Raw genomic sequence first — 21,587 nt, 5'->3', positions numbered from 1 at the left:
AAATACTTTTTTCTTTACATAGTTGAATGTGCTGACAACAAAATCACACAAAAATAATCAATGGAAATCCAATTTATCAACCCATGGAGGTCTGGATTTGGAGTCACACTCAAAATTAAAGTGGAAAACCACACTACAGGCTGATCCAACTTTTATGTAATGTCCTTAAAACAAGTCAAAATGAGGCTCAGTAGTATGTGTGGCCTCCACGTGCCTGTATGACCTCCCTACAACGCCTGGGCATGCTCCTGATGAGGTGCTGTGCGGCCCCCCAAAGAAATGCCACCCCACACCATGACTGACCCACCGCCAAACCGGTCATGCTGGAGGATGTTGCAGGCAGCAGAACGTTCTCCACGGCGTCTCCAGACTCTGTCACGTCTGTCACGTGCTCAGTGTGAACCTGCTTTCATCTGTGAAGAGCACAGGGCGCCAGTGGCGAATTTGCCAATCTTGGTGTTCTCTGGCAAATGCCAAACGTCCTGCACGGTGTTGGGCTGTAAGCACAATCCCCACCTGTGGACGTCGGGCCCTCATACCACCCTCATGGAGTCTGTTTCTGACCGTTTGAGCAGACACATGCACATTTGTGGCCTGCTGGAGGTCATTTTGCAGGGCTCTGGCAGTGCTCCTCCTGCTCCTCCTTGCACAAAGGCGGAGGTAGCGGTCCTGCTGCTGGGTTGTTGCCCTCCTACGGCCTCCTCCACGTCTCCTGATGTACTGGCCTGTCTCCTGGTAGTGCCTCCATGCTCTGGACACTACGCTGACAGACACAGCAAACCTTCTTGCCACAGCTCGCATTGATGTGCCATCCTGGATGAACTGCACTACCTGAGCCACTTGTGTGGGTTGTAGACTCCGTCTCATGCTACCACTAGAGTGAAAGTGACCAAAAGTGACCAAAACATCAGCCAGGAAGCATAGGAACTGAGAAGTGGTCTGTGGTCACCACCTGCTGAACCACTCCTTTATTGGGGGTGTCTTGCTTATTGCCTATAATTTCCACCTGTTGTCTATTCCATTTGCACAACAGCATGTGAAATGTATTGTCAATCAGTGTTGCTTCCTAAGTGGACAGTTTGATTTCACAGAAGTGTGATTGACTTGGAGTTACATTGTGTTGTTTAAGTGTTCCCTTTATTTTTTTGAGCAGTATATAAAGATAACTAGATGTTCATCCGCTTATATTACATGAAGAGTAGGCTATGAAATGTTTATCAACATTCCCGTCAGTTTACTGTTTATACTATGTAGTGTAAATCTCTGGTAAATTGTTTATGCATTCTGGTACACCTAAAACGTGACCTCTAATCAGGGGCGCAACTTTGGTTTTAGAAGTGGGGTGGGACATTATTATTCTTTTTTATCCAGTCTGATAAACACCCCAAACAGCCTACCTGAGGCCTCAGAGGTGTCTGCAAGGTCCTAAAGTACATCGCTGTCTCGTTTTGTATCACATTTCAATGATAAAACTGGGGAGGACAAAAATGCAATTTCCAAATTTGGGGGGGGACATATCCCCCCGTCCTCAGTGAAAGTTGCCCCACTGCCTTTAACATTAAACTGGTGACTAGTGAAGTGAAAATGATTAGTGTATTTTTTTTAAATAGCCAATTATTTTTCAACCTCTAGCCTTGGCACTAGAGGGCAGCATAATAGCATGAAACAGATGGAGACTTGACGCCCGATTAGATCCAGTGACTGTATGATCAGTTCTGTCGTGATTGTAAGCAGTGTCTGGAAAAAGTACCCAATTGTCATACTTGAGTAAAAGTAAAGATACCTTAATAGAAAATTACTCAAGTAAAAGTGAAAGTCACCAAGTAAAATACTATTTGAGTAAAAGTCTAAAAGTATTTGGTTTTAAATATACTTAAGTATATATACTTAATAAGCACCCCTATCTACATCGATCAGACAGCAGTGGAGAAGATGGAAAGTTAAGTTCCTCGGCGTACATATCACTGACAAACTGAAATGGTCCACCCACACAGACAGTGTGGTAAAGAAGGCGCAACAGCGCCTCTTCAACCTCAGGTGGCTGAAGAAATTTGACTTGTCACCTAAAACCCTCACAAGCTTTTACAGATGCACAATTGAGAGCATCCTGTCTGGCTGTATCACCGCCTGTTACGGCAACTGCACCGCCCACAACCGCAGGGCTCTCCAGAGCGTAGTGCGGTCTGCACAACGCATCACTGGGGGCAAACTACCTGCCCTCCAGGACACCTACAGCACCCGATGTCACAGGAAGGCCAAAAACATCATCAAGAACAACAACCACCCGAGCCACTGCCTGTTCGCCCCGCTATCATCCAGAAGGCGAGGTCAGTACAGGTGCATTAAAGCTGGGATCGAGAGACTGAAAAACAGTTTCTATCTCAAGGCCATCAGACTGTTAAACAGCCATCATTAACACAGAGAGGCGGCTGCCTACATACAGACTTGAAATCATTGGCCACTTTAATAAATAGAACATTTGTCACTTTAATAATGCCACTTTAATAATGTTTTCATATCATTCATTACTCATCTCATATGTATATACTGTATTCTATACCATCTATTGCATCTTAGCCTATGCTGCTCTGACATTGCTCATCCATATATTTATAGATTCTTATTCCATTCCTTTACTTAGATTTGTGTGTATTAGGTATTTGTTGTGGAATTGTTAGATATTACTTGTTAGATATTGCTGTGCTGTCAGAACTGGAAGCACAAGCATTTCGCTACACTCGCAATAACATCTGCTAACCATGTGTATGTGACCAATAACATTTGATTTAATTTGATTTAAATGTATTTGCAAAAATATACTTAAGTATCAAAAGTAAAGGTATAAATCATTTCAAATTCTTTATATTAAGCAAATCAGACAGCACCATTTTCTTGTTTTACAAATTCACGGATATCCAACACTCTGACATAATTTACAAAAAAAATGTGTGTTTAGTGAGTCCACCAGATCATTAATTTACATTTTAGTCATTTAGCAGACGCTCTTATCCAGAGCAACTATGGTTAAGTGCCTTACTCAAGGGCACATTGACAGATTTTTCTCAGGAATTCAAAGCAGCGACCTTTCGGTTACTGGCCTACCGCACAACCGGTAAGCTACCTGCAACCCCATTCAAAATGTAACGAGTACTTTTGGGTATCAGGGAAAATGTATGGAGTAAAAAGTACATTATTTTCTTTTGGAATGTAGTGAAGTAAAAGTAGGTGTAGTCAAAAATATAAATAGTAATGTAAAGTACAGATACCCCAAAAAACGTCAAGTAGTACTTTAAAGTATTTCCACTATAATCGAGAGTTTCAATAAGCATTTCTCTACGGCTGGCCATGCTTTCCTCCTGGCTACCCCAACCCCGGCCAACAGCTCTGCACCCCCCGCAGCTACTTGCCCAAGCCTCCCCAGCTTCTCCTTCACCCAAATCCAGATAGCAGATGTTCTGAAAGAGCTGCAAAACCTGGACCCATGCAAATCAGCTAGGCTAGACAATCTGGACCCTCTCTTTCTAAAATTATCCGCTGCCATTGTTGCAATCCCTATTACCAGTCTGTTCAACCTCTCGTATCGCCCGAGATTCCGAAAGATTGGAAAGCTGCCACGGTCATCCCCCTCTTCAAAGGGGATGACACTCTAGACCCAAACTGTTACAGACCTATATCCATCCTACCCTGCCTTTCTAAAGTCTTCGAAAGCCAAGTTAACAAACAGATCACTGAACATTTCGAATCCCACCATACCTTCTCCTCTGTGCAATCTGGTTTCCGAGCTGGTCACGGGTGCACCTCAGACACACTCAAGGTACTAAACGATATCATAACCGCCATCGATAAAAGACAGTACTGTGTAGTACCGTCTTCATAGACCTGGCCAAGGCTTTCAACTCTGTCAATCACCACATTCTTATCGGCAGACTCAACAGCCTTGGTTTCTCAAATGACTGCCTCGCCTGGTCCACCAACTACTTCTCAGATATAGGTTAGTGTGTCAAATCGGAGGGCCTGTTGTCCAGACCTCTGGCAGTCTCTATGGGGGTACCACAGGGTTCAAGTCTCAGGCCAACTCTTTTCTCTGTATATATCAACGATGTTGCTCTTGCTGCGGGTGATTCCTTGATCCACCTCTACGCAGACGACATCATTCTGTATACATCTGGCCCTTCTTTGGACACTGTGTTAACAAACCTCCAAACAAGCTTCAATGCCATACAACACTCCTTCCGTGGCCTCCAAATGCTCTTAAACGCAAGTAAAACTAAATGCATGCTTTTCAACCGATCGCTGCTCGTACCCACCCGCCCGACTAGCATCACTACTCTGGATGGTTCTGACTTAGAATATGTGGACAACTACAAATACCTAGGTGTCTGGCTAGACTGTAAACTCTCCTTCCAGACTCATATTAAGCATCTCCAATCCAAAATTAAATCTAGAATCGGCTTCCTATTTCGCAACAAAGCATCCTTCACTCACGCTGCCAAACATATCCTCGTAAAACTGATTATCCTACCAATCCTTGACTTCGGCGATGTCATTTACAAAATAGCCTCCAACACTCTACTCAGCAAACTGGATGCAGTCTATCACAGTGCCATCTGTTTTGTCACCAAAGCCCCATATACCACCCACCACTGCGACCTGTATGCTCTCGTCGGCTGGCCCTCGCTACATATTCGTCACCAGAGCACTGGCTCCAGGTCATCTATAAGTCTTTGTTAGGTAAAGCTCTGCCTCATCAAATCAAATTCAAATCAAATGTATTTATATAGCCCTTCTTACATCAGCTGATATCTCAAAGTGCTGTACAGAAACCCAGCCTAAAACCCCAAACAGCAAGCAATGCAGGTGTAGAAGCACGGTAGCTAGGAAAAACTCCCTAGAAAGGCCAAAACCTAGGAAGAAACCTAGAGAGGAACCAGGCTATGAGGGGTGGACAGTCCTCTTCTGGCTGTGCCGGGTGGAGATTATAACAGCACATGGCCAAGATGTTTAAATGTTCATAAATGACCAGCATGGTCAAATAATAATAATCATAGTAGTTGTCGAGGGTGCAACAAGTCAGTAACACAAGAGTAAGTGTCAGTTGGCTTTTTCATAGCCGATCTTTGAGAGTATCTCTACCGCTCCTGCTGTCTCTAGAGAGTTGAAAACAGCAGGTCTGGGACAGGTGGACGTCCGGTGAGCAGGTCAGGGTTCCAGCAGGTCTGGGATAGCAGGTCTGGGACAGGTTGCACGTCCGGTGAACAGGTCAGGCTTCCATAGCCGCAGGCAGAACAGTTGGAACTGGAGCAGCAGCACGGCCAGGTGGACTGGGGACAGCAAGGAGTCATCAAGCCAGGTAGTCCTGAGGCATGGTCCTAGGGCTCAGGTCCTCCGAAAGAAAGAAAGAGAGAAAGAGAGAATTAGAGAGAGCATATTTAAATTCACACAGGACACCGGAAAAGACAAGAGAAATACTCCAGATGTGACAGACTGACACTAGCCCCCCGACACATAAACTACTGCAGCATAAATATTGGAGGCTGAGACAGGAGGGGTCAGGAGAAACTGTGGCCCCATCCGATGAAACCCCCGGACAGGGCCAAACAGGCAGGATATAACCCCACCCACTTTGCCAAAGCACAGCCCCCACACCACTGGAGGGATATCTCCAACCACCAACTTACCATCCCGAGACAAGGACGAGTATAGCCCACAAAGATCTCCGCCACGACACAACCCAAGGGGGGGCACCAAGCCAGACAGGAAGACCACGTCAGTGACTCAACCCACTCAAGTGACGCACCCCTCCCAGGGACGGCATGGAAGAACACCAGTAAGCCAGTGACTCAGCCCCTGTAATAGGGGTAGAGGCAGAGAATCCCAGTGGAATCCCAGAGGTTTTCCTTATCTCAGCTGACTGGTCACCATAACAACACCCGCCCGTAGTACACGCTCCAGCAGGTATATCTCACTGGTCATCCCCAAAGCCAACACCCCCTTTGGCTGCCTTTCCTTCCAGTTCTCTGCTGCCAATGACTGGAACGAATTGCAAAAAAATTATAATAATAATAATAAAAAATAAATAAATAATAATAAAAATAATCACTGAAGTTGTGGACTTATTCTCCCTCACTAACTTTAAGCATCAGCTATCTGAGCAGCTTACCGATCGCTGCAGCTGTACACAGCCCATCTGTAAATAGCCCATCGAACTACCTACTTCATCCCCATATTGTTTTTATTAACTTTATTTTGCACACCAGTATTTCTACTTGCACATCATCATCTGCACATCTATCACTCCAGTGTTAATTTGCTAAATTGTAATTACTTCACTACTATGGCCTATTTATTGCCTTACGCCATATGCACACACTGCATATAGATTTTTATATTGTGTTATTGACTGTACTTTTGTTTATCCCACGTGTAACTCTGTTGTTTTTTTTAATCGCACGCCTTTGCTTTATCTTGGCCAGGTCGCAGTTGTAAATGACAACTTGTTCTCAACTGGCCTACCTGGTTAAATAAAGGTGAAATCAAATTAAAATAAAAAAGGTTTACTTAAGTACTTTACACCACTGATTGTAAGTCACAATGACAATCAAATTAGAGGTCTGAAGACATACACAATGAATACTTACACTACATGGCCAAAAGTATGTGCTCGTCGAACATTTCTTTCCAAAATCATGGGCATTAATATGGAGTTGGTCCCCCCTTCCAATTGTGGCGAGTTTTACACCACTCCAGCCAACGCTTGGCATTGTGGGAATGGTAAACCTGTGTGCAGCTGCTTGGCCATGGAAACTGATTTCTCGACTAAACAGTTTTTGACCTTGCTTCCAGAGGCAGTTTGGAACTCGGTAGTGAGTATTGCAACTGAGGACACACGATTTTTATGCGCTTTCAGCACTCCCATTCTGTGAACTTGTGTGGCCTACCACTTAGCGGCTGAGGCGTTGTTGCTCCTAGGTATTTCCACTTCACAATAACAGCACTTACTGTTGACCGGGGCAGCTCTAACAGGGTAGACATTTGACAAACTGACTTGTTGAAAGGTGGCATCCTATGACAGCGCCATGTTGAAAGTCACTGAGCTCTTCTTTATGGGCCACTCTACAGCCAATGTTTGTCTCTGGAAATTACATGGCTGTGTGCTCAATTTTATACATTTGTCTTCTTCTATGGTATAATGTCGGTCGAAACAATGTGAAGTGCGGGTGTTATGCACCTGTCAGCAACCATTGTGGCTGAAATATCCGAATCCACTAATTTTGAAGGCGTGTCCATATACTCTTGACCATGTAGTGTATCTACTGCAGGGCTAAATACGCCTAGTTTCTACGTCCCTTAAACGTTTCCAAAAAGTCATGTATTTAAAAGTAAGTAAGAGAGAAAAAAACCCGAAACAATTGATCACAGCCTAGGTCTATGCCAGACAGTTAATCCTTTAATATAATTAAGGTGTTTAAGGACGTTGTAGCTGTGTCAAAACACGGCCCTATTTTCTGTCAGCAAGTTTTATTGTCTTTGAAGTGTGAAATGCACAGCGCGAGGGAGAGTGAACATTCGCACGGATTATCCCCTTACGCTGAATTTCCATTTGTATTCATCATGGTGTGATATGCGAAAAAATGTTTAAAGTAGATTACATGCCTCAATCATTAATAGCTGAGGGAGACGTCACTTTATTTTTGAATCGTTATCCCCGGGAAAAGTGCGCTCTATTTCGAAATAATATGCAGAATTTGGTGACCCATCTTTCACGATGTCAATTTCAAGGCTGGATGAGGGTTATCGGTAAGTAGCAATTAAACACAACAAATGTGTCTAGCTAACTAACTAGCTAGCTAATGAAACCTTAAGTGCCGATGAAAGGGGGAGGAAGTTGCTTTGCCTCAAAGCAATGGGCTCCTAGGTAACTAGGCTGATATGCGTGAGAAAATGTTATGCCATGCACGTGAAGTAAACACTTAGTGTACAAAACATTACGAACACCGGCTCTTTCCATGACAGACCGACCAGGTGTATCCAGGTGAAAGCTATGGTCCCTTATTGATGTCACTTGTTAAATCCACTTCAATCAGTGTGTAGATGAAGGGGGTGAGACATGTTAAAGAAGGATTTTTAAGCCTTGAGATAACTGAGACATGGATTGTGTGTGACATTGAGGGTGAATGGCCAAGACAAAAGTGCCTTTGAATGGGGTATGGTAGTATGTACCAGGCGCACCTGTTTGTGTCAGGAACTGCAATGCTGCTGGGTTTTTCACGCTCAGTAGTTTCCTGTGTGTATCAATAACGGTCCACCACCCAAAGGACATGCAGCCAATTTAATACAACTGTGGGAAGCACTGGAGTCAACATGTGCCAGCATCCCTGTCGAACGCTTTCAGGACCTTGTAGAGCCCATGCCCCGACGAATTGAAGCTGTTCTGAGGGTGCAACTCAATATTAGGAAGGTGTTTTTAATGCTCTAAATCAAAATTCCTGCTGTAGTAATTCTAGCTAGCTAGCTACGCATGAGTCATGACAGGTGAGAATCTAATTCATGTGTCTTTCCTTTTCTTGTTGACAAGTTATGCAACCATAGTACAAATATGAAACTGCAGGATACAAGCTTGGTTGTGTAACAAAACAGTAATACAGTTGACAGGAGTGATGCAACCATTACAAAGAAAAAGTAAGCAGGACTAAGCTGTAAGCTTAACTGGACACACGGGATACTTATCCATTCTTCAGAAGAGGGAACAATCACTCAGCCTTGCTATGTCTTCAATCTGATATGAGCACACACTTACTGACAATGCTGATGTAGCCTATCAAAAGGTTAACATCAAATAAGACAAAATCCTTCTTCCTCAAGCAGTATACTACTTGAATTTGTGAACGTTAGAGGACGTAACACGCATGGGACATTTGACCCCTGGTAGTAACCTTAATCTCCCAGAAAGTGGGGATTACTGAAAGCACAGTGTTCGCCTGCAATAACATTTTCTGTGCTGCCTGCCTACAGTGCTTAACTAATATAGTATCAACTTCTTTTGAGTTTGATAAGTCTAGCTCTGTAGCTAAGTTACTGTGTCTGATGGAGTTGAGTCACCAGCAGTAATGAGCCAAGAAGAACGAGACCACCATACTACAGTGAAGGTTATTGAATGATTCCCTTGATTTGATAAGGCTTGATGCCCTCTGTGTGATGTGGGGGAAGAAGGGATCTGAAAAATGCATTGATTGTTTGCTCTTTATCAGAGTTTACATGAGTCCCATCTCCACTGTACAATCCGGGATGCTGGCATGTTTTTTTTATGTGCGAAATAGAACGTGTCAGAGAACGTGATTCTCTTATGTGGAGATCGAAACGGCATTCATTTCTATAAGATGCATTTCAAACTTGCAAAATGTTAATTAGGCTGTCATCCATTCCAATAGAAAGGACTTGCTTCTATGTACTTACAGGTACTGTAATTAATATTGGAAAAAATACACTAAAGCCTATTAGGAGGAATCCACATTCATTGTCTGTCATAGTTTGTTAATATGTGTGTTTTACAGATATGAAGAGCTCATCAACTAACTGGATATCCTGCGGCCAGCCTTTCACTGAGCCTGCCATATGGAAGCCCAAGTTCTGCATAGTTACCGACTGTCAGCTACTCCTATTGGACAAACAAGAGGTATTTAACTCCTACCAAATAATGGTGACCTGTGTGGCTCAGTTGGTAGAGCATGGTGTTTGCAACGCCAGGGTTGTGGGTTCGATTCCCACGGGGGACCAGTATGGAGAAAAAAATGTATGAAATGTATGCATTCACTACTGTAAGTCGCTCTGGATAAGAGCGTCTGCTAAATGACTAAAATGTAAAATGTAAAAAAATTTAATGAATAATATGTGGTGTGAGGATTGAAGAAATGGGAAATAATGTAGGCCTACATTTGTATTAGTTTTTTTTTAAGGAGAGTGGAATTCCACCCTTCTGGAGCCTGGAGTGTACTGTCCCATTGTTTATTACCAGTAGCAACTGTAGCATAAGTTGTTGTCTTTGCCTGCTGTCCTGGCTGTTACTCAGATCCACCCGCTGCTGCTGCAGGAGCGCCGGGCCGAGTCGTGCACGGTATGGCTACTACGTCATACCCTCACTGTGCCCAGAGACCGCCACATCCTTGGAGACAAAACAGCCCTGGCCACAGTCAACAGTAAGTACAGTCTACCCACTCCTACCCTACCAGACAGAGTACACATCACTCCTCTTATACTATGGGATGAAACGCTTGCCTGTCAATCGACACAGTAGAGAACAAGTAAAATATGTGATCTATTTCGTTCACTCTGTCTTTGTTGACTACTTTGCCATTTCTTCTTCAATCGGAAGCAGAGCAAACTAGGCTACTCGTTGTAAATATTGATTTAGACATTTGTCTAAGGATGAAGTCTGGAGTAACTGATTTTCGGCTTTGTTTGAGTCATAATGCTACAAATGAATTGAGCCTAGATGTAGGTAAATGAAACTTTGATGCGAAAATTGCTTGTGGTGGTGAAATCAAGGCTTTTTTTTCAGAATGGGGATAAACTGCTTGTGGATTAGGCCTAACGGTGGAAGAGACATTCTGAAAAAATACTGAAACTAATGTTTTGCAAAATGATCAGGTTTATGTTTAGTCTTGTCCTGGAGACAGAACTGAGTGATTTCTGCTAGATGGGCCAGCTGCAAAGTCAAAATTGGCTATATTGTAAAAATGTATGAAAACAAACGTGCTTTTTTGAGCCGACAGCACCTCTTACTGAGACACAGGTGAACCTAGCCTATTTCCTATCCTTACCACTGGAGGTCTCAGCAGTCAATGACTCGGAACATCCTCAAACATTTTCTAGTGATTCCTTTCCCAGTACGCCGCAATAATGGCAAACTGTGACCACAGGACTCAAAATCGAAATTCCTTGGTGATCTAATATAATCCATACATTTGCCTATTATTGCTTGTTTTTGCCCAGTAGTGTCCCTAGGTGTGCCCCAGGTAGAGTCCTTCACAGGTCAGTTTTTCGGAGCCACGCCGCCCGGCCACATCAATTCAGAGCCCCACCCGACATCAGGACAGATTTTTCTCCGCAACCCGACCCACTGGCATAGAATTGTTCAAAGAGCTGATCCGTAAACCAGTCATATAACATTAATTTATGTTAAAAAAATGAGGACTCCAGAGTAGTAGGCTTTATTATGATTATTATTAGGCTATTATTACTATTCCCTTTCCCTGCATGAATGAATTTGTCTGCATATCTATTCACCATTTCGATAAAAGGAAACCATGCGATGCATTAAGAACTATATAATTGTATTTCATAATGCGATGTCACTCAAATTGCTTTGAGAGAAAGAGCCTTCTAATTAGACTTCTTACCTAATGAAAGCCTGTAGCCGACATAACAAAACAAGACCTTTCAATATTGTTTAGATAATCAAATAGCTTAACTTAAGTAAACCATTCCCAGAATCGAATATAGGCTGCAAAAATAGGCTACATTTATTTAGTAGGTTCCTCAAACTTTTACCAGCCGCTCCGGTTTACGCTTTTTATATGTCCTGCGTGTAGTCTATTGAACAAAAGCCTGAATTAATGTTATAATTAATTGATAATTAACTGAATTATCGAAAACAAATAGGCCTACCTCATCATTGTCCTTACACACTGGGGATTTCACTTGTGCAGCACCTGTTTCCCCTATATTGTTGAAGCCTATACCCTTATCATAACCTTTCTTTTTATTTCTCCGGTTAGGCCTATGCTAGACATTTTTGCGTGAGCTAGGCTAGTCCCATGTAGCTTAGTTGGTAGAGCATAAATGTCAATAAATGTCATGTAAAATGTCAACAAAAAATGTATCCAGGGAAAGTAAGCTTGGCAATGTGTCATATACTCATGTGGGGAGAGGGAACATAAGCTTTGCACGTGGACAAATTATAACGTTTTAGCATCACACAAATAAGGGATACTGTAGTTCCCAGCTTTAAACACTCTCAATGCGAGCGTGGCTGATGTCTTAAGTCTGCCTCGCTGCTCACAGAATGGAATTCGCAAAACACAATGCAACACATGAAGCTTCTGGGTTTTTAAAAAGTGTAATACCTTGATTTAAAATGTTTCCGACCTGCAATGTAATGGTTCTGAACCACGAGCCAACCCACAGATTGAAATAATGTTTTCATTCCACCGGGAACCGTGGGTATCCGATCCGATGCAGGACTCCAGCCCCTTAGCTGCTGTGCCCCTTAGCTGCTGTGCGCCTAGCTGCTGTTGCCCCTGCATCGCAACCTGGTTGTGTAAAGGAGAAGGTGACTGGCCATTGGTCAGGATCTCAGAGAACTGAAGTGAGAGGGATTCTGAGCTATGTTTTGTTTAGTGACCATATGATGAAAAGGGAGAGAAGAAGAAAAAACATGCTGTGTCTTTAAGAGCTGAGTTGCGAGTGCTGGCAGCCAGGCCTTGAGTTGAGCTCAACCCAATCATAGTCCTGGAATGGCTGCCAGATGTAGCGTAGCAGCAGCCAGAACACAGCAGAGTTGACCCTGCAAAACTAGGCAGCGCTACTCACTGGGGCAGGCGGGAGACGAGGATACGTTTCTGAGCCTCACTCGATTCTACATCCTCACGCACACACACACGCACAGGGCTGGCAGAAAGGAGTATGCCTCATTCGGTGCTGTGAAGTTATGGAGTTGGACACCGCGGCCAAACCAGAGAGCTACAATGGTAAGGAGAACGTTTTAATCAAGCAGACAAACTGTTGAAGCCTGCTTCTGTCCCCGTGGCAAAGGGAGCTTTAAGGTTATAAAGATTGGCAGTTGTTCACTCTGAGCTTCTCTCTCACTCAGTTCCAGATTTGAGTTCTGGTGAAGTGGGGTTGTTTGCTGTGGAGACAGATTGCTTGTGGAATTCCTATGAATCAGATGTTTTGTTCGAGTAGATAGAGCAGAAGCCTGTGGGTTCTAATACTGTATTCAAAATACTGTTTACTAGGAAGAACTTTTAGTCCATTTGAAAGCCACTAGGAAGAATGTTTTAGTCCATAGAGATTGTTAGTTGAAAAAGTGATTGGACTGTTTACTGTTTTTGCTTAGAATGTGATGTCTGGGGTATTTTTCTGTCTCAGAATAAATTCAAACAATCTGTGCAGTAACTGGATTTCCACTCTGTAATCTGTGGGCTGAATGACTCATAACAATCCTGTGTTGGGTCTTCTGAGGAATAACAACTGCGCAGCACATCGGCTCAAGTGTGAGGACGTGTAGGAGTCACTAAGATGTTTGAGAAAACAACAGAGATTGTTTATCTTAAAAGCTTGTACATTATTTTAACATTTCAGGAGAACAACTTTTCAGTGTACTGTTGATGAGAAATTCTCCTTTGTTTCAAATAGCGATCCACTTGGAATATTTAGAATATTTCCACGGCCACACTTGGCTGACTTGGATTTATTCTGTTTTATTAGCCTGGGCTCTGTGCCATTTTCAAATTTGTCATGAGAATACCACACTAACTTTCATTTCCTTGGAAATATAGTCTGTTCTCTTGTTAAATCCTACAACTAGTTGGTTCAGCTCATTGAAGTACAGTATCTAGTATCTACACCATCCTGGTGTTGGTGCTCAGACAGTCTTCCTCTAGGCTCTTGTCTAGGTTGTGCTGGCCCTATACTCCCCCTGATGCACCAGTCAGTAACCTAGACACTTCTTTGTTCAAAACTGCCAGGTGGGCTTTGTTCATAACTGACAGTGTCTTCATGTCAGTGCTCTGATATGATCAACACATTTACTTATACTATTCTTTAGTTCGTAAGAGTTTGAATGAAGACATCAGCCTATTTTTCTATTTAACATGCCCCATGGTTCATTTGAATACATATTTTTGAATTTCTAGCTTTATGAGCATTCAATGTTTTGGTGTGATGAATAATTAATTGAAGGATATTAGCACTTACAGGATTAACTGTCAGTATTAAAGGTAGTAGAGGTAAAAAAGGTCTGTACCAGACCAGTGGTACAGACCTTTTTTACCTCTACTACTCTAACAGCTGAAAAAAAACAATCAGAAATTCCTCCTCAAATATTCATGAATATTGAGCTGAAATATCAATATTAACAGTTAATTTTACATAGTGTTTACTCATCATCCTCTTAAGTGTCCAGAACCATTTGTTTTTCTTACACTAAGGGATGACATGCTCCAGACAACCTGCAGTAGGCCTAAATCTAACACAAGGTGTTAGCATAATCTGATGACATAATTATTAAATTGGACATAATTTGCTTTAGCATGAAAATAGTCAACATTTTCTTACTGTGTTGCGATGATGGATTGGCAATAGCCTATAGTGGACATGTTATTGCAGTTTGAGGGATGATCTTAACTCTACTGTTGGGGAGAAAGACCCAACATCCCACAGTGGCATTATACTTGGGTCCCATCCTTTTGTTCATCAATTTAGATGTCTCCCTAGTTACAAAAATGGTCCTATTCACTGCCAACATTTAGATACAGTATGTCTTTCAAACCAAATAATCTAACCACTGTTGGCTGATTTCGAAATGTCATTGAAACAATTATAAACCGTAAAATGTGTTGTAAGGCGGCTTACTAAAAATCTCCCATGTTTTTTTTGTCCTTTTTTTTCTAAATTTTACCAAGTAGGCTAAACAGTATTTTGTTTTTATCTCCTCTAGCATGGGAGAACTTGTCTGCTTGGGATGAGTCCCCCCTCCAGATTGAAAAATGCCTCCAGTGTACATAAGTGGAATTAGGAGCTAGAAGCAGAACTGCCATGTCTGTTGGCGCCATCTTGGCAATTAAGTGTCCGCCTTATTTCCGTAACCAAATAACTCTAATATAGGTTAGAGAATAATATATTGAAAGTCTATTTGCATTGGATTATTTACAGTTCCCCTTAAAAAAGTGGTATGGCTTGCTCATGCCTTTTGAGTTAAAAGCTGAGGATTGTGGATGACATTTTAATGGGTCCATTTTGGCCCTCTTGAAAGGCAAAGTGTTTGCCTCTGAATTTATTGTGAGGATTGACAGAACAATGGTGCACTTCTTTTTGACTCAACTTTTTGGGGAGTTGAACTGCATAGGTGCATTAAATCTAGCTTTAAACTGAGAAATGTTGAAGATTCATTTGTAACCTTTTTAGTCTATGCAATGGTAGTTTTTGTTTCGAAATCCACTTTATCCTGTACAGTTGTGAAAGTATGTTTTACATGAAGGCTAGCTGACACCAGCTCTTCCCATGTCATTTAGGTGGAAACATGACATGTCACTCATCAAATTGTCTTTGAATCTAGTAACAAGGCTCAGTTGTCAATGCTCCTGCTATGTGCTTCAGTGGTTTTACTGATCGGCATGATGACAGTTGCCTTTGGCACTTCAATTCACCTTGAGAGCAAGGTACTGATTTGAGAGATTTTACATTTCTATGAAATGTTTGCAATTTAATGATACGGGTCCCTTTATTCAGCTCAGAGTAAGAGTAAAAATTAGAGCAGAGTAACTGATTTAGTTGTCAGATATATAAAAAATAAAGATAAAATGTTGACTAAATTAGGCTACATGGTTTGACTAAATGGTGTGAAATATTTGACACACTAGTTCTCTTTTTCTATTCTTTAAACTCCACCTGTTGAGCCACTGTGATTAAATGTTGAGCTGCCAAGGAGAAGACAATAAGCAAATGTCCCTTCACTGTAGATCTCATGCTCCATCTTTGACATATACACATAAACATGTTAAAGTGTGTGGGCTTGTGACATTTGAAGTCCGAATTCCTTTGGAGAGGAACTTTGCTCAGCTTGGCCGTCATACGCCAGGGCAATTCGCTGACCTCACATGCTGCACACAAGTGTCTTTGTCTGTGAAAAACCAGCTGTATTAATCCCCTGCCGAATCTTCACTGTTGTTTCTATAGTCCTCCACTCAGGAAGTTCTGTCTTGCACAGCTAGTCAGGCCAATGGGCTGGAGTGCACCACACAATGATAGACTCATAGCAATGAGTTGAGAACATACAGTGGAACAGCATATAGCAGAGAGAGAGAAAGTATTTTGCATGAATTCAGAACAGTATTACCCCTCTTTGTAGGCCAAGGACACCCTTGTTCAAGAAACAGATAAAAGAAACAGATAAAAAATATCTCAAAACAAGGCCATACTTTCAAAGCCATGTTATTTTTCCCGTACCTTAATGATAATATGATACATTTCACTATGCCTCTTTTTGAAGCACATTTCACAAGGCTTGTGAAGCCTGCCTTCTCAGATCTGACTCCAGCTACCTACTGTAGCCTCACTCCCTATATACCGTGCCCTCTAATTGGCTACTCTAAGCCAGGAATGTAGCTCTCTGCAGTGCTTGTTCCCCTGAATGCCACAGAGAGAAAGAGGGAGAGAGAGTATTGCTGTAACCCAGTACCCAAAAAGCTCCTGAACAAAAGAATGCCTAATTTCTATTATTTTCTTTACTCTTGGAAGAGGGAGGGACACACCTCGGAGAGGCAGTCTTGACTTTGTGACGGCCTCTCTTTGAGTTGAGAGAAGGGGGAAATGGCTGGGCCATTGTGGATGGCTCTAACTTACTGTTTAGCTTTCAGAGCAAAGGATCAAAGTCGCTCTTTGGAGTGAGGAAAAAGTATGTCTGAAGTTTTCCCTCATCCTTACACCTTTCCCAGCTGTGATCTTTTGCTGAGAGAGAGAGACTGTATCTCTCCAGGGAGTCCCTTCATTGCTTTGTGCTCTTTGTGGAAGACAGACGCACGTTGCAGTGCAATCCACAGGTACTGTACATTCCAATCACAAAACTCCAGAGAGTCAACAATGCCTTTGAATGTACCCCTCCACATTGACTCAGTACTGGTACTCCTTGTATATAGCCTCCTTATTGTTTTTGTGTTACTATTTTATTTTTCCTTTAGCAAATATTTGTTTTTTTAACTCTGCATTGTTGGGAATGGGCTTGTAAGTAAGCATTTCACTGTAAAGTCTACACCCTGTTGTATTTGGCGCATGTGACCAATACCATTTTGAGTTGATTTGTATGTTTTCAATCTAGATGTAAAAATCGAGTTTGCTGCCATGGTAACACCAGTATAGAAATGCTAGCCGGTAGCTCTTCAATCATGCCAAGTTGTGACTTCACCACCCATAAGTCACCAAAATGAAGTTCTTTTTGGCAGAATGTGTTGTACTGTATACGTCTAAGTCAGCAAGCAGTCGGTGTGAATTTGAATAGTATAATTCTCCATCAGGAATCACATTCCAATACACTAAAACAGACACATAAATGTGGCAGGGCTGTAATAGCCCGTAAACTTGACTGAAACCATGTAGCAGGATGGTTTTTGTGTTGTGTTTTTGCTGTTTGCATTGTGCTGTGTTGTGAAGAATGTTTGGCGTAAAAGTATTTCAGACCTGGTTGGATGCTGTACACCTTGTCTAGTGATTGCATTTTGTGTCTCTAGGCTGCTCTCGTCAATGTACAATGGCTCAGAGTCACACTGCCTGCAGAAACAACAGTTCCTTACCAGTTTACCACCAACTGGATTGAGAAGGTCCATCTAGAGAGAATGTACACAACACTGCTTATTATCTTTCCATCAGGACATTATTTCTGTACACTTTTCCAACCCTGTTCTCCAGAGGGAAACCCATCTTTCAATTTTTTTTGCCACGCTCACTCACTCCTAGAATCCTCTATGTGCTCAAACAATGTCGCTTGGATGATAAATGATGACAATCTCAATCTTTACTAGGGTTGTAAAATTCCGGAAAACATTCCCAGTTCTCTGGATCTTTCTGAAACGTTGCAATCCTAATCTTTACATATAGACACAGTCAGCATGCTAATGATAGGATTGCTAATCCTGATGAAAGTAGAGCTGGGACAATAAACAGCAAATTATCGATACTGACCGAATCAATCATTTATCGAGGACATTTTACTGATATGGATAATAACGATAAGTAGCCTTTACTAAAGGGATGTGAAGTTTGAAATGTTGTAGCCTAAGTCTTAGGGCTGGGCGATATGGGAAAAATGTCATATCACATAAAAAAATTTACGGTATGACGGCCTTTTTATGTTTTTGAATAATACAAGTTTTAAATGTGCTTTATGAGTAGTGCGTGACCCTAGGGTGGCAACACATACATTATAAGTGATTTCAATGGGTCTTTCTCCATTCCGATTGTTTTATACTGTTCAATTCAACTTCAACCTAAAATAATTTCCTGCATTTCCATCCATTTCTGCTTTTCCTGCACTCATTTGAGATCATTTCCACACTGCCACGTAGGGCTGCATGATATGGGCAAACAATCTAAGCCTTATTTTTAACCAAATTTTGCAATTTAACTTGTGATTTTAGAGCAAAACACTTGGATTAACTTTTGGAATCTTGGAAATAGAATAATCATTCTAATTATATAGTTATAATAAAATAGTGGGCACTTTGAATGCAGTGTTTGACATGACATCGAATTAAAATGCCAGGGAGGAGTTATTGTGACAAGGGTAGGAACCATAATCTTTGGCTACAGTAACCGTAAAAGCCTTGGTTTCATGCATGTTAACATTACAAGCCTACTCCCAAAGTTTGTTTTATTCACTGCTTTAGTAAACTCTGCCAACCCAGATGTCCTAGCTGTGTCTTATTCCTGGCTTAGGAAGGCCACCAAAACCCCTGAAATTTCCATCCCTAACTATAACATTTTCTGACAAGATAGAATTGCCAAAGGGGGCGGTGTTGCAATATACTGCAGAGATTCTACATTTCTGTCTTACTATCCATGTCTGTACCCAAACAATTTGAACTTCTACATTTAAAAATCCACCTTTCCATAAACAAGTCTCTTACCGTTGCTGCTTGCTATAGACCACCTTCTGCCCCCAGCTGTGCCCAGGACACCATATGTGAATTGATTGCCCCCCCATCTATCTTCAGAGCTCGTGCTGTTAGTTGACCTAAACTGGGACATGCTTAACACCCCGGCCATCCTACAATCTAAGCTTGATGCCCTCAATCTCACACAAATTATCAATGAACCTACCAGGTACATCCCCAAATCCGTACACAGGCACCCTCATAGATGTCATCCTAACCAACCTGCCTTCCAAATACACCTTTGCTGTCTTCAACCAGGATCTCAGCGATCACTGCCTCATTGCTTGCGTCCGTAATGGGTCTGCGGTCGAACAACCACCACTCATCACTGTCAAACGCTCCCTGAAACACTTCAGGAAGCAGGCCTTTCTAATCGACCTGGCCCAGGTATCCTGGAAGGATATTGACTTCATTCCGTCAGTAGAAGATGCCTGGTTATTCTTTTAAAAGTACTTTTCTCACAATCTTAAATAAGCATGCCCCATTAAAAAAATGTTGAACCAGGAACAGATATAGCTTGTGGTTCACTCCAGACCCGACTGTCCTTGACCAGCACAAAAACATCCTGTGGCGTATGGCATTAGCATCGAATAGCCCCCGCGATATGCAACTTTTCAGGGAAGTTAGGAACCAATATACACAGGCAGTTAGGAAAGCAAAGACTAGCTTTTTCAAACAGAAATTTGCATCCTGCAGCACAACCTCCAAAATGTTCTGGGACACTAAAGTCCATGGAGAATAAGAGCACCTCCTCCCAGCTGCCCACTCCACTAAGGCTAGGAAACACTGTCACCACCGATAAATCCACAATAATTGAGAATTGCAATAAGCGTTTTTCTACGGCTGGTCATGCTTTCCACCTGGCCACCGCTACCCTGGTCTCCAAGCCTCACCCATTTCTCCTTCACCCAAATCCAGATAGCTGATGTTCTGAAAGAGCTGCAAAATCTGGACCCCTACAAATCAGCAGGGCTAGACAATCTGCACCCTCTCTTTCTAAAATGATCAGCCGAAATTGTTGCAAGCCCTATTACTAGCCTGTTCAACCTCTCTTTCGTATCGTCTGAGATCCCCAAAGATTGGAACGCTGCCACGGTCATCCCCCTCTTCAAAGGGGAGACACTCTAGATCCAAACTGTTACAGACCTATATCTATTCTACCCTGCCTTTCTAAGGTCTTCGAAAGCCAAGTTAACAAACAGATCACCGACCATTTCAAAACCCACCGTACCTTCTCCACTATGCAATCTGGTTTCCGAGCTGGAGACAGTACTGTGCAGCTGTATTCATCGACCTGGCCAACGCTTTCGACTCTGTCAATCACCACATTCTTATTGGCAGACTCGACAGCCTTTGTTTCTCAAATGACCGCCTCGCCTGATTCACCAACTACTTCTCTGATAGAGTTCGGTGTGTCAAATCGGAGGGCCTGTTCTCCGGACCTCTGGCAGTCTCTATGAGGGTGCCACAGGGTTCAATTCTCTGGCCGACTCTTTTCTCTGTATTAATCAATGATGTCGCTCTTGCTGCTGGTGATTCTCTGATCCACTTCTACGCAGACGACACCATTCTGTATACCTCTGGCCCTTCTTTGGACACTGTGTTAACTAACCTCCAGACGAGCTTCAATGCCATACAACTCTCCTTCCGTGGCCTCCAACTGCTCTTAAACGCAAGTAAAATTAAACGCACGCTCTTCAACCGATCGCTGCCCGCACCTGCCTGCCCGTCCAGCATCACTACTCACTGGACAGTTCTGACTTAGAATATGCGGACAACTACAAATACCTAGGTGTCTGGTTAGACTGTAAACTCTCCTTCCAGACTCACATTAAGCATCTCCAATCCAAAATTAAATCTATAATCGGCTTCCTATTTCACAACAACCTTTGGCACTCATGGTGCCAAACATACCCTCGTAAAACTGACTATCCTGCCGATCCTTGACTAAGGAGATGTCATTTACAAAATAGCCTCCAACACTCTACTCAGCAAATTGGATACAGTCTATCACAGTGCCATCCGTTTTGACACCAAAGCCCTATATACTACCCACCACTGCGACCTGTATGCTCTCGTTGGTTGGCCCTCGCTTCATATTCATCGCCAAACCCACTGGCTCCAGGTCATCTATAAGTCTTTGCTAGGTAAAGCCCCGCCTTATCTCAGCTTACTGGTCACCATAGCAGCACCCGCCCGTAGCACGGGCTCCAGCACGGAATATTTCACTGGTCACCCCCATAGCCAATTCCTTGTTTGGCCGCCTTTCCTTACAGTTCTCTGCTGCCAATGACTGGAACGAACTGCAAAAATCATTGAAGCTGGAGACTCATATCTCCCTCACTAACTTTAAGCACCAGCTGTCCGAGCAACTCACAGATCACTGCACCTGTACATAGCCCATCTGTAAATAATCCATCCAACTACCTCACCCCCATACTGTTATTTATATTTTTTGCTCCATTGACCCCAGTATCTCTACTTGGAACATTCATCTTCTGCACATCTATCACTCCAGTGTTTAAATTGTAATTATTTCGCCACTTTGGCCTATTTATTGCCTTACTTCCCTTATCTTACCTCATTTGCACACACTGTACATAGAGAAACAGTCAATAACACAATATACTTTATTTTTGTTTATTCCATGTGTAACTCTGTGTT

General features: G+C 42.5%; 1 protein-coding gene across 2 annotated transcripts in view; it reads left to right on the top strand.

Moving 5' to 3' along the window:
• The first annotated feature begins 9,535 nt into the window (after positions 1–9,535).
• Positions 9,536–21,587, top strand: part of dab2ipa (DAB2 interacting protein a) — a 131,294-nt gene continuing 119,242 nt past the window's right edge. Inside the window, exons 1-2 of one of the 2 annotated variants that reach the window (XM_082968666.1) lie at positions 9,536–9,673; positions 10,067–10,193. In XM_082968666.1, coding sequence (XP_082824792.1) covers positions 9,554–9,673; positions 10,067–10,193 — 247 coding nt within the window. In that variant the 5' untranslated portion in view covers positions 9,536–9,553. Of the gene's footprint in view, positions 9,674–10,066; positions 10,194–12,515; positions 12,747–21,587 lie in introns of those variants that run through there. The other variant, XM_082968667.1, reaches the window with a different exon arrangement.

The sequence above is a fragment of the Salmo salar genome, chromosome 24, assembly GCF_965601325.2.
Source record: "Salmo salar chromosome 24, fSalSal1, whole genome shotgun sequence".
In the NCBI taxonomy this organism is placed as follows: domain Eukaryota; kingdom Metazoa; phylum Chordata; class Actinopteri; order Salmoniformes; family Salmonidae; genus Salmo; species Salmo salar.
Note: the sequence above shows the minus strand (reverse complement) of the source record. Positions and strands in the feature narration are given on the sequence as shown.